We start from the raw sequence: 25,299 nt of genomic DNA on the forward strand, positions 1-25,299 counted from the left end.
TTTTCCCCGCATAATTATCGCACCCCCAAACTTCGCGTTGATTTTCAGGGAAAAAAAGTGCGAGGATTACGCGAGTAAATACGGTATTAAGAAATCATTTCTTACTTTCTATCGCAGAAAGTCCCATCCAATCTAGAAATATACACTTTCTGGCTTTGCCCTCAGCTCCATAACTTCTTACAGATATTTAGGAATTACCCTATCTGCCGACCTTTCATGGACAAATCACATAGTGAAACTGACAAATAAAGCTAACCGTGTCCTCGGCTATTTACGCCGCAACTTTTGATCAGCCCCTCTTACAAAATTACTAACATACTGCCTAAACTCCAATATGCATGTGCTATCAGGGACCCACACCAAACTAACCCCATCAGCCTACTAGAATCCGTCCAGAACCGCGCTGTGCATTTAATCTTTTGATTATTCATACACATCAAGTGTTACTAAACTCACAGCACAAGCTTACCTGCCCAACCTTTTATATCGTAGAAAAGTCGCTCACCTCTCCCTCTTCCATAAATTCTATCATGAATGTAACCCTGCATTCTACCAGCAAATCACCGCCACTCCTGCCGCCTCAGCCATGACAAGACCGTGTACCCACCTTCAGCCCATTCATCGGCCAGTCTTTCATTTTTCGCAAGAACGCCCAAGGACTGGAATGACCTTCCTGCTGCTGCTGTCATCCACTGCAGTCACAACCACTTCAAGCGTTTCATTGAAGAACTCGTCAGTCATCGTGAATGCCCTCCCCTCATGTAGAACCCCTGCACAGGGGCATTAGAGGTATTGAAAATAAATAAATGATTAAATAAATAAACAAACTGGATTCCAGGAGAAGACAAGCATAGCAGGGGATGGCAGAAAGTTAGATCGGTGGATGAGATTAAGAAGTTTGCAGGGATAGGGGGGGCCACAGCTGGCACAGAACAGGGTAAACTGGAGAGATATGAGAGAGATCAGCCTTTGTCCTGCAGTGGGCATAGTCAGGCTGATAATGATGATGAAGATCATCATCATGGGAGGTTTACTTGCCACACTCAGCGCTTCAGGAGACCTATAACTGATGTTGCACGTACGGTGAAGAATTGTTTGCTGTTTGAATGCAGAAAACATATTTAAGACAATGTATGTACGCTAACGACATACGACACACACAGAGTCACATGTGGCTCATCCTTAATGCATTTAATTCTTCATAAGTACTTGATATACACAAGTTCTTGAAAACTGCACCTAACAGGTGAATGCCACCTTTGTGCATACATACATATTTGCACCAAGTGGGACGAGGAAAAAGAACTAATGCATTTTATGAATTTTTGGAGCTGCAGAAAGCATGAACACAGGTGTGAAAGGACTGCATAACATCCAACAGAATCTAACATAGCATCAAAGGAATGGAAGTGCTGGAAGTCCCAGGAGTAAATTCGGCAGCTACAGTAAAGGGCCATACATGGGGCTAATTACAGTGTAAAGCTGTTCAACTGTACCAGCTGTTCTTAAATCAGCTTTGTTCAAAATTTGGGATGGACCTAATGCACCTACAAATAGTTTGACATGCATGAAAGTGACAAAAAAGCATTCTTTTTGCCCTTCGAACACACAGCTGCTAACTCAACTGAACAGTCACAGGTGTCGGCAAGCTGGTGGAGGAAAGCTTTACAACTTGTATTATTAAGTAACTCTGAATTTAAGGCTACATGTACACAGTGGCCTTAGATGCACATCACACTCTTTTCTATTTGCATGTTGCAGACACAGGCTTGAAAATTATATACAGCAGTACATTTATCAGTTTCACATTTGTGCACTGCACAAATTTTATTAAACCTGAATCCAACCTGCCTGGGACACCTTACAACTACCCCCCAAAGCTGCAGAAAGTACACTTTATGCACAGGACTTCATTTTTGCAAAAATGCAATCATGGTTTGCGAATGCAACACGAATTATTTCTTCAATACCCAGAAAATCAATCAAGATTAAGCGCTGCACACAAGTGCAGAAAGCAGTGCAGGAAGCAGCTGAATAAAGTATAGCAGCCGTGGTCTTCTCGCAAGACACTAAGCAGGAGACCCAGATTACCATGGCCACTGATGCACTTGATAAGGCCATGAGAGTGGCCATTTGTATTATTTTTGGAATGCATCATGCTTGAAACGTGTGCTCGTGAGCGCTCACTGCCAAACTGGTTTTTCCGTGTCATAGCTAAAGCCGCCACTATATCAAACAAAAAACTTTTAGAACCTGGGCATTGCCACATTGCTCATTGAAATGCTATGTGCTCCTGGCACTTATGAATTCCACCATGCCTATGCCAGGTGGACACAACAGCGTAGCGAGCACAGAGGCAACAGCGAGGAAACACTTAATAGAGATACGCAGTTCCATCCTCTCAAAGGGAAAGTACCTCTACTTCTATACTTTTACCTGCCAGCTAGTCTCTCCGCTTTTTCAATGAGCATTTCTCTCAAAACCAAGATTAAATGGCAACACACATCCATGCAAGATCGTGAACTATTTGTGTGCTGTTAATTCTAGGTGCAAAAAAAAAAAACACAAGATAACTTATTTCAAACTGCAATCTTATGTGTGCAAAAGCACTGTGCTATTCTAATGTGCCGCACGACAGAAGGGAATGCTTTTGATTGTGTTCGCATCTATCCATACGAAATCTCCTTTTTGCACCTAGGTGGCATTGCTTGACCGGAAGTTAGGGCACTGTACATTTGAGAGAACAGAATCATGTGATAGCGCCATGTGCAAACAGCAGCACAGCAACCAATATGGTGCCACCCAGGCTGGAAAGGTCAATATATCACCAAGGTGCCTATGTCAGCACTGCTAATACCTGCTGGAAATGTGCCAAGTTCATCCAATACTTACGGCTATACAGGAGGGTAGTACAAGCCAGAAAAATAAACTAGTGGCATTTGGCAATCATTCTAGCCAGGGATGATAATTTAAAAGATGCGGTATCCATAAGAAACTGCAAATCTGGCACCACTGCTTAGAAACAAGCAGGCTTTTAGCAGTTGCAGCAGTTGACAATGAAGATAACAAAATGGTTTCCAAAAGAAACCCATAAATCAACGCATGCACCACTATGTTGGGCAAAGTTGACAGCAATACCTGACAGCAATTCATGGGCAGGACTGAACAAGGCACAACAATCAGCCTGTTTGTATGCATCTTCCGTGAGATCTTGTGTTCACACAGTGCTTCATATTTTGTTCCCGTCGCCTTATTAGAGCAAACATTTCCTCTGGTTTGAAACAACCTGTACATGCATTCAAAGAAAGTTGTCAACCAGCCTGTTTGCACACTTCATCTTTCGTGAGATCTAGTGTTCACGCAGTGCTTCATAATTTGTCCCCGTCACCTTATTAGAGCAAACATTTCCTGTGGTTTGAAACAACCTGTCTATGTGTTCAAAGAAAGTTGTCAAATTTCCTATCTAAAACTTCTATTACTATGACAGTAACAAAAAAAACCACACAAGTACACATTGTTCAATGAAAGCACTGATATACTATGAAAAAAATAAGATTTCTACATTTTGTTCCAGAAATAATTTGAGAGTTTCATGGTTAACACACTGCGAAGTGACTGTGTAACCAGACAGGACACATGCATATGTGCACAATATGCACATTTACATGAACCCTACTAGTATAATCTTGGCAGCAATTACAATGTTGTTAAACAGTGCAGAGACAAACTCTGGAGGCATCTTGCCATGGTATGTTTACTTTTTTATGTTCAAAAAAAGATTTTTTTTTTTGAGGGGGGGGGGGGGGGGAGAATAAACTTGCTGCACAATATGTCACTCTGCAACCTCATGAAACTACTTTTTGGTTACTGAAAGTTAGCCATAACAACCAAAGAAGGTTGCCTAAGCTGAAACACTGAAAACCAAACTTTAGCTGCAGCGAAATGTAAAGCCCCAAAGCTCAGTTGAACACAGCACCCAGTACATACTGTTGCCCATGGCTCTTTCAGTCCCAATTCATGCCAATGGAAGTTCCTGCAAGCAACTGCCAGTAAGCTCAGAAGCAAGTAAAATTAAAGAAATTTAATTACGAGCAATACATGCAAACAGAAGCACCAAGGAAAAATACAGCAAGCTGCATAGCACAGCAGCCATTACATATAACTTAAAGAGACAAACTTTATATATACAGGCATTTCGCCACGGATCACCGGACAGTGCACATTCAGGAGAACTGAAACAAAGTATAGCAATAGCCTTATTGCAGTTGTGCATTCCAAGAGATTCTGTGACCAGGACATCCTTTGTCCTAGAAAAAAAAAAGCAAAGTGCACATGCATGCATACAAATGTGATGAACTGGTCTTTGATGCCATGGCTTTAATGTTGGCACAAATGTTTTGATGGACAGCAGAGAAGGAGGCCATGTCTAATGCATTGTCTAAGAACATCACGCACCATCTACAGAGCACACCCTGTGATTCAGCCCGGCTGAGGCAACCAGAGAACTTCCACATTATCCAAGGTAGCAGGAAGCTGCCTGCTAGTTCTCTGCACAAAAAATTTTTGGTATGCAAGTTCATCACTTCAGTCTCACTATTCCACCAGCAGCCAAGAACTGAATGCGGTTTCTATGCTCTTCATAACTATACAATGCTGCAAAATAGACTTCCATTTCTCTTCATCTGGATGGCTTTCTACATGCACAGTTTTATGCAGAATGAAATTGTGCGCAAAGGCTATGTACATTAGTCTACAGCAAATGTACTTCTATGTCACATACACCAACTATATACCAACGTAGTCTCCAAACTGCATGCCTTCTTGAAAAGCCTTTTAATATATATCACTGGAATGATTTCGGGCACACAGGGAGAGGAAAAAAAACAAACAAAATGTTCACCGGTCTATTGCAAACAAGCCTCTAGAGAAAGACTTCGTGACACAAAGGCACACATACATGCATGCAGGTCACAGTGAAACAGTACTTGTGATAGGACAACTGCAACATGTTTGGAGCTGTTACAGAGTCGAACACCACCAAGATCTGGACTTTACTACTGGCATCTAAAAGTTCAATACTTTTAAGGTTTCACACTACGAGGTCCTCTCACACTGCGAGGTCCTCTCTTTTCTTGTCTGCGCAAACACTAAAAAAAGGGTGTTTTGAGTTACACCTTGCAACACAGTATCTAAAAAGTATATTCCAGGAAATAAAATGACGAACCTCAGGCTAACACAATGCGGACTTTGTTGGTAGTAGGGGGGGGGGGGGGGGGGGGGGGGCATTACACATGTGCTCATCTACAACTGTGCCCACAACTAGCAAATGACCTACAAAGGGCCTGACTTTGTCAGCCTTTTCAGCATCTAGTGCACACAACCATGCATGGACACTCTTCACCCACCCCCTCCAAAAGGGCTGCCACAACTGATATGAAAGCAAAACTAAGTGTGCTTCATCGAAGGCGAATCCTTCAGATGAGAGCTCACTCTGCTTGCCTGGCAGTTTCATTTAAACTTTGGTGAATCTAGAACTCTTGTCATTACACAGGACCTAGCTGGGCAAAAGGAAAGAAGAAAACTCCACCTTTCTGCTTTGTTTCTTTGAAAGAATCAATCCAAAGCCTTTACATTCTGACCCTAACCTATAGTTTGAAAGACACCGTAAATCTATGTTTAGTAGAGGATTCTGGGAGGCACAGGGGGTTTTGGGCCTATGTGTGAACTGAACACACAGAAGAGCAAGAAACATGACACTAATCTGGTAAGCACTAAATAGCCTGGCATGGGTCTGAACACAAGCGGGAGGAACACAACAAGTGCGCTTGACAAATGTGCTAATGGAGTGGAGCAGAAGCATCACCCACAAGGCATCTCTAAAGAAAATGTACCAGGCAAAAACCAACAGTGATACACCCAAGTACACTCATGCTCATGGCTAGTGACAAAACAATATCCGACAATGCCAGAAAACTGCCAATCTTCAAAATTACTGGACAACATTTCTGCACCACTCAGTGGCAGGCTACTAAGCCAGGATATGTTGTCACTTCAGCCAAATGAGCACAATTTCCTAGTCTTTGAGGCTGCCTTCTTCACGGTTCCTTGTATGGGCAGAGGCTGCCTTGAGGTCTTATTTTTGTTGTAAAAGAAAAAAAAAATTGCATCTTTCAGAAAGAAACATCTTTTCTTGTCTGCGCAGTTCACTCCACATTCTTTGGCTGCAGTAGTTAGTCCACATAACAGCACTAAGGCCGGACTAAAGGAATGAATATACATTTCTATAAAGGACATAAATAATAAAAGAGGCTTCTGGCTTTCAAGTGGATCTAAAAAGCACTCAAGAAAAACACACACAACCATGCACACACACATGCATGCACGCAAACACACACAGACAGACAAGACCAAGAACCTCCTATTTAAATTACTAGAAGTAGTTACAGCACCACTGAATGCACTGCCCTTACCAGTCTCTCATTTTTTTTAAACAAACATCCACCTAGCTGCGCAGGTCAAAAGTCGCATGCAAAATGAGCATTGGAAGGGAAGTGTGTGCAAAGAAGAAAAGTTCAAATTCAACAATACTGTGTATCCTCAAGCAGCCTTTTAATGAGGGTGAACACTGCCATGAACACGGATCTACTGGTGGCTACAAGGAGCGCATGCCTGGCACACCAAACTGTCACATCCCTAGAGGGTAGAGCTGTAATTTTGTCAACAACAGAGCAGCAAGGCCCCCCCCCTCTTAAAGCAACACCTCAGAGAGGAGGGGGCCAGACAAAGGAGAGGAAAATGAAGCTTCAGATGACAAGTTCCGACTCTGCAGCCGGCTGAGGTGTCACAAGGGCTGTGGTCAGCATTGCACGATGGTCGGCCGGCAGGTGCCCTCCGGTGCGAGGCACCACCAGGCGGGCACTGGGTGTAGCTGTCACGATGCGCTCGGCACTGGGGCCTGAAAGCCGCCTTCCCAGAATGCGAACAGCCGAGTACTTGGCTCGCTGGTAGGCCTCCAGCACACTGATGCCCAGCAGCCTGCACAAGAACACACAACTTGTACTGCCTAACTACTACTGTCAGAGAGGAGAGTAATAAGACTATTTCTCTTTGTTCCATACAAATCCAAGTCCCAGCATACACATTCTTAGTGCAAAAGCACTATTCCTATGGGCAAACCAGGAGCAAGATCTTGAAAATGTTGGTAAGTTTGTGCGAAGTGAAATAAACAAAAATCAAATAAACATCCAGGACTGGGATTCGAACCCGTGGTGGCATGAAAAGATCAGGTTCGCTGGCCCACTGCACGAGAGTAATATGCTCTAGCTGCAGCCGGTAACGCCTCGTGTTAAACTGCAACACACTCTTGCGCTGTTCACTGCATGCATATCGTTCTCTTCATAAACTTTCATCTGCGCCGCGAAACGATATGCGGCCTACAAATGTGCCAGCCACGGTGATGGTACGACATGGAAAACAGCATGATAAGCCAACATTACAAAGCCAATAGTAAATTAACAAGACAATCCAACATTCATGCAATTCAGCTTTCGCACGTTTATAGAATTTAGGCAAAAATTCTCTCATTTTTTAGAAAACATATCAACAAGGTTCTACTGTACTAAATATGCCACTGAGAATCATGAAACAAAGCAAAAGCTACAAATATGCTACAGATTTTTACCTAAACACTTTTTCTGTGGTATGGGCTTGGTTTGAACTGCAGTAAGTCATACATTCAACGCCGCATTATAGCAGATTAGACAGCTCATCTGCAAAGGTGGTGGTGGCTGCAGAGCAAGATGACACCTCAACAGTGAAACCTCGTTATAACGAACTGGTAAAAAATCTTACAATACAGTTGACGACTGAAAAAATTTAGACGCCTGATTTTTCAGACCTGCTTGATTATTCGGACTTTTTCATGGCACAGCAACATGGCCCATAAAGCCAGTGTATAAGAATGCCTGAAATTTCAGACGCACTGCAACTGACTGCTCTATTTTTTGGGCCTCGTTCGCACTTGCTGCCAGTACCCAAGCCGCCATATACCGTATTTACTCGAATCTAACGCGCACCTTTTTTCCGATATATCGGGTCCAAAAATTGGGTACGCGTTAGAATCGAGTACGACCCTAAATCTCCGATATCATATCGCCATCGGCATTTAAAAATGGCCGCCTCATACGCACTTCGAGAGCGTAGCTGCCACTATAGCCTAGCTGCCTGTGCTTAGGTTAGTCTATCCGTTTTCTGCGTTTGATCTATCAGCATGGACGGGCCGACGGCGAAGATACGCTGAGTTCATCATGATGCCGCATTTAAAAGGAAAGTCATCATGTGTGCAGAGACGGACGAAAATCGGGCCGCATCATGCGTATTCGGAGTACCAGAAACGTGCGTGCGGGACTGGCGCAAGCAGAAGGAAAGGATTTTCGCCAGCAAGGCTACACGAAAGGGTTTCAGTGGACCGAAGCAGGGCCGGTTCGCCGAAATAGAAGAGCGGCTCGCAGAATATGTTCAACAGCAGCGAGCGGCGCAACAACCAGTGACGACCGATCTGCTCAAAGTCCGGGCGATGCAGTTAGCCCTACAAACAGGGCTAACGCGGAGTGACTTCAAAGCCAGCAGGTGCTGGCTGTCAAATTTTATGAAGAGAAAAGGCTTTTCTCTTCGAAGGCGAACGGGGATATGCCAAAAGTTGCCTGAGGAATATGAGGAAAAGCTGGACAGTTTTCAGCGGTTCGTTTTGAGTTTGCGCCGCAGACACGGCTACGGCCTCGGCCAGATTGGAAATGCCGATCAGACACCGCTCTACTTCGACATGCCTGCCAACACAACTGTTGAAAAGAAGGGGGCGAAGCAAGTGCGCGTGTTGTCTTCCGGCCATGAAAAAACACGCGTCACCGCAATGCTTTGTTGCACCGTGGATGGACACAAGCTGCCCCCGTATCTTATATTCAGACGCAAGACGCTCCCGAAAGGAATCGTGTTTCCGAGTGGCGTGATCGTGTGCGCAAATGAAAAAGGTTGGATGACCACGGACTTGGTCGCCGACTGGATCGATCACGTCTGGCGCAAGAGACCCGGCGGCAGTTTGGGCCTGCGTGCGATGCTTGTGCTCGACGCGTTCAGATGCCATCTCGACCAACGCATCAAGGACAAGCTCGCAGCGTGCAACACCGACCTTGTCGTGATACCCGGCGGCATGACATCGCAGCTCCAGCCGCTCGATGTTTGTTTGAACAAGCCGGTTAAAGATAGGATTCGGGGCGCTCTACACCGAATGGCTTGTGAGTGGCTGCCATGAATTCACTCCCAGCAATAGGATTAAGCGTGCCTCGCTGCAAGACTTCGCTGGATGGGCGAAAGATGCGTGGTGCACGATACCGTCTGCCATGGTCAGCAAGGCCTTTAAAAAACGTGGGATATAGAATGCCATGGACGGCACCGAGGATGAAATGCTTTGGTCCGTCAACAGCGATAAGGAGTTGTCTGACAGCGACGACGAGTGAACCTTGTGCCAGCGTAGTGAAAACAATCTTGGCAAGATAAGCTGTTTCCTTTTTTTATGTGTGTGTTTATTATCGCAACTTTAGTGCATCGAGATTAAAGCTTTGTTTTTCCAAACGAGACAAAGTTGTATTGCTGCATGAAAGCACGAGGTGGGTGGTACCTTTTTTTTTGTCATGGAAAACGGGTGCGCGTTACAATCGAGGGCGCGTTAGATTCGAGTAAATACGGTAATGTGTACAGTGGAACCGCATTAATTCAAACTGCAGGAGAGATAACAAACTTGATTAAACAAAACGAAAATCAAGCTTAAAGGGAGCCTCTTGAATTGCGATGCTTAAATTCTGCGAGAGTTGGCACATTGCGCCCGCGCAGGTTTCGAATTCGTACTGTTCTTGAATGCCTTCCACCACACGAACTTGAACAGCCAACGTGAGCCGAGGATGGCTGGTGGAAAGCCACAACCGACCGTGTCGCTGGCTCTGGGGCACTGTCGATGGGTGCGAGAGGCGCAAACGGGTGCCGACCGCCTGGCTATCAGATGTTCTTGCCGCTATACCTTCTGTGGCACTGTTGGCAAATGCGAGATAAAGCGTGAACCCTGGCGTAAACGCTTGCTGCTCCATCACCAGTCACCCATGCAGTGAGGCAAAGCCTGCCGCCTGCCATCCAAATGGGCACAGCTTGGCACTCGGCAGTTTGATACATCCATTTTATGGCAAACCGCGTTCGATACATAAAGTAAGAAATGCATGTGTTTGTTAAAAATATTTAACTATTTGGTATAGCCGATAATCCGTAACATCAGTGTTTGTTGTAACGAGGTTTGACTGTACATCAGCTCTCCAGGCCGAGACACGCATTTCTGCCACTGTTGCAAAATGCCATAAATATTTAGTGTATTCATAGCGTCGAATCTGATCAGGAATCTGCACATCCATGGACGTGGCAAGCGATTTCAAAATGACTGTTAGCAGGATGCCCATACGTCCCAAAACTGCAGACTGCTGGCATGTTTGTGCAGCTATCTGATATGACGCCACTGTAAATTGCAGCAAGTTTGGCACTTTGAGAAACCAAAGTCATATGGTACATGGAAACCCTTTCTTCCATTACTGAAAAGAAAAATGGAACCAGAATTGTTGCTTCAACGACTTTCAATGCTTTGAAAGGCTTTTTCAAACAAACCTCCTCGCAAGATAATGCAACTCAGCACACATTCCAGGGACACGCCAAGAGCAAGGTTTGAATGGTGGATTAACGTACCGCAAGCACACATATTCGACGAGCAAGGCAAGACCAACAGCAAGGGTGCGGATGCCAACGTTGTCAAACACCTTGACCACCAAGCAGGCACCTGAAACTGCGCTGCCCATGATGACCAACACGGCAGCAGTCTGCAGCCAATGGGCTGTTGACAGGCCACTTGGCAGCCACACCTCGCCCCGCTCCAACTCGTACTGCACACATGCAACATAAGCATGTAACCAGACTGCACACACCAGCAAACTACAAAGACAATCACGAGCACTACAGTACTCTTCATACAAAACGACTATTTGAAATAGCAACTAGCAACAATTAAAAGCAGAAATAAACAATAAAGCTTACAGTAAACTTGGGTGTAGAGTAAAAATCATTTGGAGTGCAAAAACCTTTAACAATTCAAGACAAAACACGTCTTTAATACAATTATTTATTCAATTCAAGAGAGTAATCACTAACAAGAAACTACTCCCTTATTTGAGCAGTTGCTTCTTTCTCTGATCATGTTTACATGTTGTTTGTTTCCATAATAAAACAGAAGTCAAGCCCTCGTAAATGAATGCAAAAACATGTTAAAATGAAATGAATGATCTTGGCAATAAACAGTGAGCACAAAAAAAGAAACTTTCACCATGACAGGAATGGTTGACATATGTATGCAGAACAAGCTTTGTTACTGGGGAAGCACCCCAATTTATGTACAATGTAGTGGATGTTGTGTTTATACACAAGTAACAGCACATCAAAATTGTTGGAAAAATGGGTGCCAAGATAAATTCTTATCCCATGCATCTTGCCACTACTGCACATACGCATTGTCTGCTGCTGCATGTGAATAACGAAAACCACTTAACTAATTTCTAGGATGATACAGCGTTTTGGATATGTGGAAGTGTGATGCACATAGTAACTCTGCTTTCTTTTATGTTCTGTTACAAATGAATAAGGTCTGGGTGTTTCCATATCACAACCAATTGTAGGACAGATAGCCTAAAGTAGGGGCATGCTTCTCCCATAACAGAAGGAGTGCCCCACTCTAGTAGCTCTGTTCACTATTCCAACTGCAACCAAACTGCACTAGTCAAGTCTACTTGAGCGCCTCCGACAAATGGCGACTACACTTTCCTCCCCTTTGTATCCACTTTCGTTGCTCTGTAAGATCACTGGTGAGATCACTGCGCACTACAGTTAAACCTCGAGACGTCTAGCTAGACGTCTCTGAGAGGTTTTTGGTTTGCTGGGGTTGGCAGTATGTGCACAGCAAGTCTTGATTCTTTAGCTTGTTTTGTGTGGCTACTATTTTTTTTTGCACACAGCTTCCACCAACAGCTTCTACACTGCACATGACGAGACTGGATACTCTGCACACTTGATTTGCATGTGCTGCCACTACGGACTGCTACAAGGCACTGAACATGAGGCTATCAGCGCCCATGTTTCTGCTCACACTGATTAGGATAGCGCACTTTGTGAGAATACTACAGCTCTAAAATATCAGACTGACTAATATGATAAGGAGTGATGGCACTAAATTCTGACCATGCACAACATTAACAGATTGCAAGTAATCCTTATGATATTAATAAAGCTAAAAGCAAAAGTTAATTTTAATATGATTTCTTTTTGCTGTTGTCTAGGCCGTCGATGTGTGTGCATGTGTGTAATGCACGGACACTACACTGAATTCGTATGAAAGGACCCATTTCAGCAAAGTAAGATACATAAGGATAAAAAATCTTTCTGCGCTTTGCCACTACAAATATGAATTCATTAGTGTAGCACCCATTTCTGCAACTCAGATTAAAATTTAATGCAACGTGTTGCTACATGGCTCAGAGGCTACCTTTCTCAAAATGAATGCCACACATTGGCATCGCCTTTGCAGCAAACTGCTGTTCTTAATTGCACTTACTTCTTCATTGCAGACCTTGCAACGGTTGCTGTCCGAATTGCCAGCAGACTGTAAAAAAGCAAAGAAAAAAACAGATGCTATGAGTAAAGACAGTGGAAAAATACTGCTTGCTTGCAGCCAGCCATTCGACTGAGAAAAAGAAAAAAGAAAGAAAAAGTACTTTCCCAGGGCTTTGTGAACCCCAGTGTGCAGTACACCCATTAACCCATTGATGGCACTATGCAGACCCAGCCAATTTTTTAACTGTACCACGTGACCATCAACCTGCCAGCCTGTCAGTGCTTTATCACAGCACGGAGCAGCAAAAGAGGCGAGAATAAACGCACGTGTTATGTGTTACAGCTATGGCCCAAGGCGGCAGGATCAAATCACAGCAGCAGTGGCTGCATTTAGGTGATGGCAAAATGCAAGAATGCGCATGTGTTATGCAATGCCAGTGCATGCTAAAGAACTGCAGGTGGTCAAAATTAATCCCGAGCCCTCCACTACGACATCTTTCATAGCCCAAGTGCAATTTCATGATGTTAAACCCCACATACCACACCATACTACTTACCAAAAATGCTTTGTTGATGCCAAAACAGCCACACTTAAAAAGAATGGAAATACAAAGAGGAAATGGCCCACCTCAATCAGCCAGGTACGTAGGCAGTCATGGTGCACCACAGCGACATCCCCTTTGCAATTGCAGGGGCGGATTAGGGGTCCCGCATCAGTCCTGTCTGTGTCATAGCAGATGAAGCACTCTGGCAGTTTCTCCAGAGAACTGAGGCTGTCTGCAGGGCAATGAGAAACAAGGGTTTCACCCAAAACATGTCCCGTCTTCCCTGTCTCCCTATTTAAGTCGAAGTCACAGATGAGGATACCACAGATAAGCGGGTAAGGGCTACACTTCTGGTTTCAGGCCTTAACTGAAAGTGAAATTTTGCAGTTGAATTTTCAAGAAGTGGTCTGGGGGAACTACTGTATTGACACCGTTTGATGCTTTATCCGATTCCTAGGCACCTAGCTGGCACCTACATGAGTGCAGCCCTTACCCACATATTACAGTATTCACGTATTCATCACTTGGCAAGAATTAATCCAGACAAACACGAAAAAAAAAGGCAATATCGATGTGGAAAGCTTTCGGCCTCCTGACAGAGCACATGCTCTGAGAAAAGACACAGAGCTGCTCTGAACAGCAGTAGATGTAAAAGATAACCCCTCAGCAAAAAACGGGCACAATGCAGCAGCAGGAAAATTCCCCACTAAGCCATCTAAACACAGTAGCCAGAGAGGGTCACTCACCCCCACTTTTGGCTAGTTCTTTGGGCACCGAGAACAGGGCCTCTGACTCTGTGCCAGCTGGAGCCACCTTCTCGGGCTCTCGGCGCACCAGGAGCTTTTTTGGGTTCAGGATCCACAGCTGCTGAGGCCTGAAAATGCAAATACTAGCTCCAGCACAGCAACTCTCTAGAGGTTTCCACATGCTTAATAACAAAAACTGCCGCAAAAAAATGTAGCCACACAGATCTACCACTATACACTTTGAGGATGGCTGCATACCTTATACATTCAAAAGAGAGGTTACGACAGGGATGAATTTAAGGCTCTACAGGGACCTTATCACACAGTGGTGCAGAAAGTACAATATTACACCCTTCTAAAACAAATGATAAAAAAAAACAATAATCTCATTAAAAAAGAAATTAAACACTAGTATATGCACTTCCATGTGTACTATCAGAAGAAAATAACTGAAACGCGAGCACAAAGAACAAAAAATATCAGCAGATCGAGAGGAAATACACACGTGGCTAGTGACACCTCCTAAAAGTGGTCTTTACTTCTTCGTTGCGAAAATCAACCGCTCTAGTATTCTGCCTCCCTAGCGTAATATCTTCCAGTTTTGCCGTTTGCATTTCAATTTGCGTTTCATTTGACGCAGATAGTACCTGCAGTTCAGAAAAACTATGCAGACAAGAGCTTTTTGGAACAGAGTAAGGTAAAGCAGTATTTAATCCTGTATACAACACAGCTCTGCAGACAGTCTTTCTTAGAAGGATATTCCTTTGGTGTAACACTATAAGGAATAAAGAACCGTAATAAAGACTGCACTCACTGGACACAATTCCAGAGGACACAGGGAAACCAGAGTGCCAGGCCCATTTCAATGACCCGAAACATGACATCATGGCAGTTTCGGCCCAGCACAGCCACCCTGCATGGCAACATGGCCGCACAAGAGAAGTCGCACTTTAGAAAACACTGCGAGTAATACACTGATTCCAATGAACAATTGGCCTGAGCCAGAACGGTGTTGACCAAAGCACACATGACATTAGATGCAAAGGGATGCAATTTTTTAGCACACAGAATGGGAAGCTTTAGAGTGGCACCCGAAGTAAAAGCACTACAAATGCATGTCCATTTATGTGACCGGTGAACCTTCTATTTCCCACAATTGGTAAGCTTACCTCTGAATTGAGGTAGCACTTCCCTTGTAAATAATTCAGTAGCAAAAGGATACTGCATGAAACAGTCTTGGCAACTGGCCTTTTACACAAGCTGCTGTAACATTAACTGAAAACAGTCCTGCACACATTACAAATAAAAAAAAAATAAAAGTGGGGTTTTTACAAGCTCCACTCCAAATCTAGATCATAACTAGGTGGTCAATGTTTTTCCCCAAAATTATTCAGCAAAGGCTTCTGCAAACACATCACAAAGGCAGCTGATTATTGCACATATTCTTCACATTACTCAGTGTGGCTGCACTTCTGGACAGGACTGAAAGAGTGCAAATGCATAAATTTCGGCAGCAAACCATTTTACAGTCAATCAGTGTTCATCAGGCCTAGTGAGGCATTGAAAAACAGTCTCCACTGATCCACCTGTTTGAAATTTGCAAAAAATTATATTCTCATTTACTTCGAGAAGCTTAAGGTCCACACGATTCAGTGCGGTGCCCCGACATCATGCTTGAAGTGAGCCCAGTTTAAAAGACCATGTCCATCCATACAGGCCTTGCACCTTAAACATAAAATTTCTTAACACCTTTCCCATACCTAGAAGAACAGTGCTGGGAACAAAATGGCTGAAAAAAAGTAAGGACAGACACATGTGCTGCTGTTCCCAGTGCTGTTCTTCTAGGTGTACAGTATCAACTAGCCCGACACCTTGCTCTTGTGACCTTGCTTGTAATTTATCCACCAGTAATTGTGTCTAGATCAAATCAACCAAGACAATAAAATATGAGTTTTAATTAAAAAGCTATTTACAGGAACCTGAAGGACTGAATGATGATAAATTAGTAAAAGTCAAAGAAATTTACAATTACAACCACAAAATGGTCACTACTCAACTAATCGTTATGCTATTACACTTTTAACCTTAGGTACTACAAGAAATAATTCGTGCAATAATTCTGAGCCTGAATGAAACTAAAAACTTGCGTAAAAATTAAGCTCATTTACGATACTTCACAACTATTATACTTTAGCTGCTGAAAATGTGTTTAACTACCAGACGAAATGCGCATAGTGCAATGAGGTCAGTTTGCACTACGCTCATGATGATGGCTGCTAACAACCAATGTCCTGCAGTGCAATGAGGTCAGTTTGCACTATGCTCATGATGATGGCTGCTAACAACCCAAATACAACCTGATAAGAGTTTACTACTCATTTTCCAATTAGGCTCCAAATTCTGGATTCTCAAGGTCAGGCTAAATCTCTGCTTCCAAACTTTTACCAAAATGGCTGCTCTCGGTACACATGCAGCCATGTCATAAACAAAACTCTTAATCTACTTCATCACCAGTAAAAAAACGTAGAAAGCTCCACTGTGCAATGCAACCTGCTGCTAAACTGCAATACACATTGATATTTCAGCAATTGCTACTAACTTACAAATACTGAAATATTTTTCTGCACAGTCACATCAACGCATGCTCTTTTATAGCATACTATCAATAACAAGTGGCTAGATGAATACATAGCACATTTCATTTTACAATACCAATAGCAATAACTAATAGCCATTACCAACCTCTGCAACTATATAATGCTATATCTGGCAACCAATAAACATGTTGCAGGCTATATTTAGTGGCCTATGGATGTAATGAAAGTACTCTGGAAGGTAACCACACAACCCAAATTAATCAAACAATTCACTCTGGTTCAAAAGGCCTAGTCTCAATCAATGAAATATGTTTTGCGTAACTTAAAGCACCAGAAGAAAAAAAAGACAGTTCCAAGGTATTCATCTATGAATATGACCCGACAAATTGAGAAGTCCTGCTATAGCACATATAACTAGAACAGTGCTTTGTAGCCTCTCTAGTTTGTACAGCAAAGGAGGACGCTTTCTTCACTGAGAAAAGTGCATTAAAAAGTAACACCTTCCTACCATACACTCCACGCGCGAGCTCAATGCCAACACAAACTTCACTTGGAGCACTCAAGGGATACATGGTGCTAGAATACACAGCTGCTACCCCCACCAACCAGAGATGCTATCATTACTAGTCACAGCAAGTGATGACCAAGCAATGTGTTAGGTAAAGCCATCTGTTTTTACCCCACTGGCTGTTTATTACTAGAGTTCACAATTTTACATCAACAAAATCACAGTGCACTTAATGGAGGTTTCAGATGAGAAGAGAAGGCACTGAGGCAAATGACTTAGTAATAGCATTCAGCGTGATAAAGTCTGCCAGCACAGTGCTGTATCGGTAACTACGGTATTAATAGGATTGCAGATGTCATCTCAGTAGTGCCACAGTATTCATACACATCTCAAAGGTCAGGTGTAGCCAGAGTAGCAGCTTTAAGGAGGAAAAATCTCAATTCATTAGAAAACAACACACAAAAAAAAAATTTCAAGTGATAAGAAAAGCAATCTTGCTTTTTACACCAACACAGTGCAAGTTATACCTCAATCCAAGTGCACATAATAGCAATGTCACAAGGCTTTTCATTACTAGTGTGGTTTCTTGCAGTGGCATTGAAAACTGCAGCAGGCATCAACAGGCAACATCAACATGCAGTCTAAAAAAAAAAGCTGTTGGCAATGCCTTCACAAAACAAATGAGTTTCATCTCACTTGTCCTTCCAGAAAGCGCCCATGACATCAGAGAAGATGAACAACACCATCGTCAGCAGCAGAGTGGCAAAGGCCACCAGTCCCAGCCGCGACTGATGCACCTGTGACATGTTGGGCAGCGTTGGAGGACCGGCCACAAAGGCACCCCGCACCTGCAATGTACAGAGTACCTTCAGTCGGGACAGTAGGAGCAGCGACTCGCCTTTTTCCTGCAAATACTGCACAACAATTATGGCCATTTAAGGCCGCAACAGCACCGGAGCTTTGCTGCATTCTAATTATGCAGTCACAAACCAATAACATTAATTTCTAGAAAACACATGAAACTTCTGTGCAATAAGTGGAAAAAAAAAAAAAAGAAATCCAAGGTCAGAAATATGCAACTGCCTCCATTGCTCAAGACACCATTATGGCAAAATCAGAGCAGACACAGAGTGTAAAAAAAACGTTTCATCTGGCAGTGGTGACGGTTGAAACTGTGAACTCTCCTAGGAGTATTATGACCTTTACACATTTCAAGACAGTTACATTTGTAATCATCAGTGCTTGGCCATTAGCCTAAAAAAATTCAGGCAATTTCTTTTAAGACCCGAGCGCTATGTGGAAAATGGTTTCGACGATACGCAAAATTTTTACAGCAACCGTGTAGCCACATTACAAGGCACACTGCACACACATGCATTCCACACAACGCACCTTGAAGTAGACTTCCACTCCATAAATCAGGAAGAAGACCACCACAATGACCATAAGGACTGCAAAGGAGCCGTTGAACACTCCCAGGAAGAGACTCTGTGGTTGAAAAACAACAGTGAGCGATAGGATGTTAAAAATTTGCGTGTACTTTCAATGATTTTGCCAGCTGTTAATACATTAGCTTGCCCTCTGGCTTTCTACAAACAGAGGCCATCATTCTAGCAATAACTCATTTCATAAAAAAAGCCTGGAAATAAGAGATGCCATCTTAATTCCTTTAAGTCTATTTCAGCCAGAGCCAGACCTTTGGCTTATACAGTTGAATCCCGGTACAACGAACGCCGCTTCACCGAAATTTTCGTCACAACTAAGTAATTTGTATTCCCCGTGAAACCCCCATAGGACTTAATGTATTAAAATTTCCTCAAAAACGAAGTACTTTGCGAGCACGTGTTCGCTTCTACGAATTTTTTTTGCGAATTTTCGCGGGTGAGTGGCCCCTCCGTCTTGTCTTTCTTCAGAAGTTCAGTGCTGAAGAGCGACTTTCCCGTTCCCGCCGTTAATTTTTTTTTGCATCGCAGACTGTTGGGGGGGGGGGGGGTACGCGCACTCAATCGCACATCCTCCTCGCGCACACCCTCGTGTGCTTTTTTTTTTTTCTCCAGATGCCCATGTGATTTTTGAAGTGACGTCACGCCCCGCTCATTGGCTCTTTGCTGGGCTTCTTCGATTGATGTAGCTCGCTGTCATGGTGCTCGTGGTTTCCTGTCAAGCACGAAAGCGCGTCATGATCACTTGCTAGCGGTGTTGGCTGGTAAGCGTTCGCGGCCTCCAAGCGAAGAGGGGCTCCTCGAAAGCGCGTGTAAAATGTGCCAGCGCACGCTATCTGCTAGCGTCTTCGGCCGCGTCCTCCGTGGCCGCGTTGTCTGCTAGGCACCGAACGCGTTTCAGGCAGTCTGTGTGGACCGGTGGGCGGAGCCATCGGTGAGCGGAGCTTCGTGTCCTGTCGGAGAAAAAAAAAAAAAGGAAAACGCGAGAGTGCAGGAAGAAGCCCACTCCGCTTCACCATTTCTTCCTTTGTGTGTGCACCGTTTAGCGTGGTCTCGTCGCGTCTCTGCTCTGCTGAATTCCTAGGATGTCGCCGCCAGCGAAGAAGCGGAAATTTCTTTCGCTAGAAGAAAAAGCGCGTATTATCGCCGAAGCAGAAAGCGGGAAGAAGAAGTCGATTATTGCCGCAGATTTTGACATCGCGCCGAGTTCGTTATCAACGATACTGAAGAGCAAAGAAAACGTCGGCAAGGCACTTGCGTCGGGCACTTCAGCTCAACACAAGAAGGTGACGCAGCCAACTGCGATATTAGCCTAGGGCGGCTTACAGCCGGCGGTTTGTCATCGCAGGGGTCTGTTGAACCCCGAGTAGCAGTATCAAGACGTTTCGTTGGAGCGCGCGTGAGCACTGACTTATGCAACGCCAGGCCGGCGGCAGCAAGCCCGCGAGAGCGCCGTGGTAGCACGCAGCGGAGCAGATGCGATGAGGCCCGACGGCTCTCGAAACGATGTGGGGGAGGAGGCAAGTAGAGGAGGTGGTGAAAGAAGGAACGGAGAAGAGGAGGAGGAGAGGCGGCGTTGGGCGAGAAGAGAAGAGGAGGAGGAGAGGCCGCGTTGGGCGAGAAGAGGAGGAGGAGGAGAGGCGGCGTTGGGCGATAAGAGAAGAGGAGGAGGAGAGGCGGCGTTGGGCGAGGAGACATATGCAACGCCAGCCCGGGATCAGCCGACTAGTCTGTAATTTCTCGACAACGAAATTCCGCGACAGCGAAATTTTTCGTACGCCCCGCCGATTTCGTTGTGGCGGGATTCAACTGTACTTCACGAAGTGAAATCTACGTGCCTGTGTAACCATCTTTGTGTTGTGCAATTTCACACACTATGCCTCTAGCAAAATCATTTGTTCAAGCAGATGAGAAGCATTCAGCAAGCCTGAAATACTGTAACAATTTCGTTGAAAACCAAATGGCTCACAATACTGGCTGAAAATATATGACACATCATAGACGGAACCAATACAAGTTCCACCGAAACTACTAGTACACGTGCCAAAACACATTCGTTTTACACTTCACTATTTGTAAGTAAACTACACACTGATGTGCCCACACAGTGAACGAATTACAGTGAAGACAAAAGAAAGTCACACACAAAACCTAAAACAACCAGTATTTCACAAGGCTAATAGAAATTCCATTGCAAAGCATTCTAATGTTGTGCTGAGCTGCTGCTTTTCCAGCAGATGTTCAACTCCAAACACCGCCAAATAGCGCACATAGTGACACGAGCTACATGCAGTTGTTTTCTAGCTTTACTTCACACTAGCAGTGTTCAACTGAAAATGTAGAGTTCAATTTACCCTTTCAGTCTCCCCATAGCCAGCAAACTGTGTAAGCACCAACTCAGCCAGCAAGAGCGAGTAGGTGATGATGTTGAATGCCAGAAAGCCCAGAAAAGACTTGCTAAGAAAGCGGGGCTTGTCATGCCGAAGGTCACGGAGGTGAAACACCTGCAATACAAGAAAGCCCTATGTCACCCTGGCCTGCCACAGCCAGAAACACAAAGAGACATTTTAACACTACATTTTTCACATGAAAACGAATAAGCACGAGGTTCTGCAAGATGCTAACTGGAAAAGACACTATGCAATCATGCATCAAAATAGGAAAGCACACTCAGCACCATCACCCTCAAATGACACACCAATTTGCAGAGCTATCCAAAAGCATGTTTTTATTTTTCATTTCAGCAGCACTCCATACTAATAAATGTTCACTGCAACACATTTGCTCAATTCATATTACAGTGGCACCTACTTATATCAAACCCAAATATTTCATTTACTGCCTACCCTGAACAACAAAATTTTCTAGAAAATTCCTTGCAAGATACTGCTCCAGTAAATGCCTGCCAAAAAATTCACAATCACTGGAGCATTTGACATGTTGTTTATTAGTGAATTTCTTAAACACCAAAGCCACATTACAGACTATGAAAGACATTGTAGTCTCTGACTCCAGATTAAACTTGACACCCAGCAGTACTCCAAACCACAATGACACATCAGTGCTCAAGTGTTATTGCATTCTGTCTCCAGTGAAATGCAGCCACTGGGGCCCAAATGAGAAACCTAAAACCCTGTGTTCGACAACTGAAGACAACAGCCAACAGGCCAGAGCAGCAAGTACATCAGATCGACAATATATAGCCTCCAAGAAAGCTCTTATGTGCAGCACCTAGGCCCTTATACTGTGCTGCCAGGATCACTTTTAACGATGAAACTTTCTCAAAAGGGAACGCACCCAACCAGGTGCATGAACACAGTGAAACCAACTAATCAAAGGTTGCAGGGGTAAAAACACATAAAAGGGACGGGGGAAAAAATGCACCAGTGGTGACCATGGCTTGAAATGTTGGAATATTGGTCTCTCACAGTATCAAATAACACCACTGCATGCCACTCATGTCAACAATTTTCACAGTCGCAATAACTTTATTACACAGAGGTTCAACTGGAATGTTTCCAAATAACAAAGCCAGAGTTAGCACCTACGCTGCACAAGCCATCATACATTTGACAGAGCACTGGCTGTTCATAAAAGTAAAGCATGGGCATAGGAAATTAAGGTCAGCAAAAGTTGCTACAACTGAAACTTTATAAGGGAGTATTTACTCACTGGCATCCACCCGAGCGCAGCCATGCGGCTACAAAGGAAATTTCAGTGAAGGACGAATTTTTCTTTAACTACGAAGTTTCTGAGAAAGCTGTATAGCTTTCCTTTGTAGCCGTATGGCTGCGCTCGGGTGGATGCCAATGAGTAATTACTCCCTTATTACAAATCTACTCCACCTTGGGGGATTCCCCTAAACATTTGACCAACACTGTTCCCACTTCGAGTTATTGATCAATTCGATCTCGCCCTACCATAAGCTTGCCGTCCTGGTTAGCTCAATTGGTAGAGCGACTGCTCCGGTGTAGCGGTGGTCCCGGGTTCGAACCCTGAACCAGGACGAATTTTTCTTTAACTACGAAGTTTCTGAGAAAGCTGTATAGCTTTCCTTTGTAGCCGTATGGCTGCGCTTGGGTGGATGCCAATGAGTAATTACTCCCTTATTACAAATCTACTCCACCTTGGGGGATTCCCCAAAACATTTGACCAACTGAAACTTTACAATTAAAGGTAGTGCCAACATAGATTATTTCTTAATTCTGCAATTTGGTCTTGCAATAAAGCGCTCATGTGGCTGCACTGCAAGCATCGTATTACCTATTACGAAGCCACTCACCTCAGCCCAAAAGCACACAATAAGAGATGAACCAGTGAGTAGTAGGGGGTAGTAAGCACTCATCAGACTAGAGGCCCATTCTAGGGATGCATTTTCCTGAAAAATGAAGCAATATTAATTACCAATGCATGAAATTAACAAAGCAGGCAACAGCTAGAAACCCATCAGCACTCACAGCACATGGAAAATTGTACAACAGTAAAATTCTAAAAAGGCACCATAAGTGCAAAAGGAGGCCATTCAAGAACTCCCAGTTAAGTTTCATCAGTATCGAAATATGCACTATCAAGTGGCTAACTACCAACTAGCCCCACACACACACATCTTGTTTGAGAGTTGTACTGCATAAGAGGAAAACTAAAGTCGAGCCCACTTGTAACGGTTGCAGTTATAACGAACGATCGTTTATTGCGAACGAGGTCGGTGCTACCATCAAAATATGTATTACAGCAATGGTACTGCGTCTCAGATACAATGAACAACTGTGACAGTACAACTCGGCTAGAGTGAACAAGGCGCAGTAAATTTGGCCCTGCAGTCGAAAAACACACACTTCCTGCCAGCGTGGAAACCAAAAAGTTTTTCAGCTCCCCATGACACATCCACCCCCCTTCTAAAACAACGTGCTGACCACAAAAAAAAAAGGCAATATAAAGTCAGCCTTCACACTGCTGGCCAAGCGTGCAGCAACGGGCTGCCATGTCAATAGGTGCATGCATGTGCCAGTTATGTCTCAAGCAGAAGCAGGGTGTGCGAAAGTGAGCCAGTTAAAAGCAAAATAAGTGTTTTCTGCCAGTGATACACCAATGGCAGCTATAGGAAAAATCTGACTGCTAGTCACATGATACGCCTTGCTGGCACAACCAGTCATGTAACTTGCATGCTCCAGTCGGTTCTCACACTTCCACGCACCTGCTGAGCGGAAGAAGCGCGCGTACAACAAGCAACGCAACTGATACGTTCTGCACGTATGTGCACTGCACAAGCTTTCTCGCTGCATCTGTACAGTTTCATTGATCAAAGATTAGCAGGCCGACCTACCACCAGTTGCCACAAATGCCCATATCGTAATTAGTGATATTAAGTCCCCAAAGCAGTTTGATGGCAGAAATGATTTCGACAAGAAGCACATGACCACTCTGAAGAGTTTGGAAAGCACTTTGTCAGAGCCCTAATGAAGAAGCAGATGTGAATAACGGATCGTTTTAAGAAATTTGCCTAACTTTGCATTTTTTGCTGCAATAGGGGAAGTTCCCTTACTACGAATATCGGATACAACGAACATGATCCTTGTGATTGTCAGGGTCATTATGAGTAGGCTCGACTGTACTACATGCCCCAATCAACTACTACACGTGCCAACGTGAATGGCACTCTGTAAGAACGCTAGCAGCACTAAGTAAATGGGCACTGTAAGCACACATTAATAAAATTGAGCATACTCACAGGAGATGAAAAGTAAAATCCTCTAGCGAAGGTGGCAATGCAGATAAGTGCATACAAAGCCTTCTGTGTAGTCACTTTGAAAGCTTTCAGAAGTGAAGGTGGCTTGATCCGACTGAATTCAGATCGTATGCAAACAAGCTATAGAAAAGTTCCCAAACGGGGAAAAAAGGAAAAGCAAAAAGTTAGCAAAACATCAAAATACCCCAACACTTTATGGTTCCTCTCACAACAACATAAAAGCTGCTTACCACAATATACAGCAATCAGTATCTATCACCTGTCAAGAAAGATCTATGTGGCGAGTTATAATGTTCCCAAAAAAAATACTCTAATCATGTATACATCGTTACTCTAACTCTACCAATATTTATATATGCTGCTCAATTTATACTAATGACTAAATATACTCCCAAAGAAAAGCTAAAGTAAAAAAAATTCAGTCACAATGTCTAAGATAACTATTTTTATGCTCTTAAATTCAATCTTTTAAATACCTGCGCAAGCGAAATACTGTGTTTACTTGATTTTAACGCACACTCGTTTTTCATGGCAAAAAAAAAAAGCGATGTCTTCGGCTGTAATGCGTACCAGATTTTCATGCTTCCTGCACTAAGAGCAAACACCACGTGACAAGCACGTTGTTTTCGGCGAATTGGAAGAACCATGCGGATGGAAGCGAGAGGAACGCACAAAGGCGCCAATCAGCATCCTAAACTGCACACACCTATGCTCAGTCGGCTGGCTGATGTGCAGCCGATAGCCGCCACCACCGAGGGCAGGTGCACTCAGGAAAGCAAAACTGAAACTAAGCAGTCCGACTGTTCTTGTAGGCGGGGGGCGGTCCATTTATCATCAAGCCTTCCGGTGCGCGCACGTCAGAGGTGCACGGTCAACTCTGCAGCACGCAATTCAGGTTTGAGCAGGGCTATTTTGACATTGCTTGCCATGCCAGTTGTACCTGGACACAGCCTCCCTTCATGAAGCTGTTCGAATCATCTAGTGCGAGACATGCAGTGTCCGAATTAGCAAGTGTCCAATGCCATAGA

The 25,299-nt window shown here is 44.0% G+C and overlaps 1 protein-coding gene across 3 annotated transcripts in view; it reads right to left on the reverse strand.

Moving 5' to 3' along the window:
• Window positions 1-4,066: 4,066 nt before the first annotated feature.
• The window catches only part of LOC149353569 (uncharacterized), a 29,902-nt gene continuing 8,669 nt past the window's right edge, over window positions 4,067-25,299 (reverse strand). For all 3 annotated transcript variants that reach the window (XM_089582662.1, XM_089582663.1, XM_089582664.1), the window contains exons 4-14: window positions 24,254-24,391; window positions 22,808-22,903; window positions 20,880-21,029; window positions 18,476-18,571; window positions 17,780-17,931; window positions 14,793-14,891; window positions 13,979-14,106; window positions 13,316-13,464; window positions 12,689-12,736; window positions 10,777-10,970; window positions 4,067-7,035 (exon numbers count right to left, since the gene is read on the reverse strand). In XM_089582662.1, coding sequence (XP_089438788.1) covers window positions 6,804-7,035; window positions 10,777-10,970; window positions 12,689-12,736; window positions 13,316-13,464; window positions 13,979-14,106; window positions 14,793-14,891; window positions 17,780-17,931; window positions 18,476-18,571; window positions 20,880-21,029; window positions 22,808-22,903; window positions 24,254-24,391 — 1,482 coding nt within the window. In that variant the 3' untranslated portion in view covers window positions 4,067-6,803. The remainder of the gene's footprint in view (window positions 7,036-10,776; window positions 10,971-12,688; window positions 12,737-13,315; window positions 13,465-13,978; window positions 14,107-14,792; window positions 14,892-17,779; window positions 17,932-18,475; window positions 18,572-20,879; window positions 21,030-22,807; window positions 22,904-24,253; window positions 24,392-25,299) is intronic.

This window comes from Amblyomma mixtum, chromosome 3, assembly GCF_055824585.1.
Source record: "Amblyomma mixtum isolate Tamu chromosome 3, ASM5582458v1, whole genome shotgun sequence".
NCBI classification, from domain to species: Eukaryota; Metazoa; Arthropoda; class Arachnida; order Ixodida; family Ixodidae; genus Amblyomma; species Amblyomma mixtum.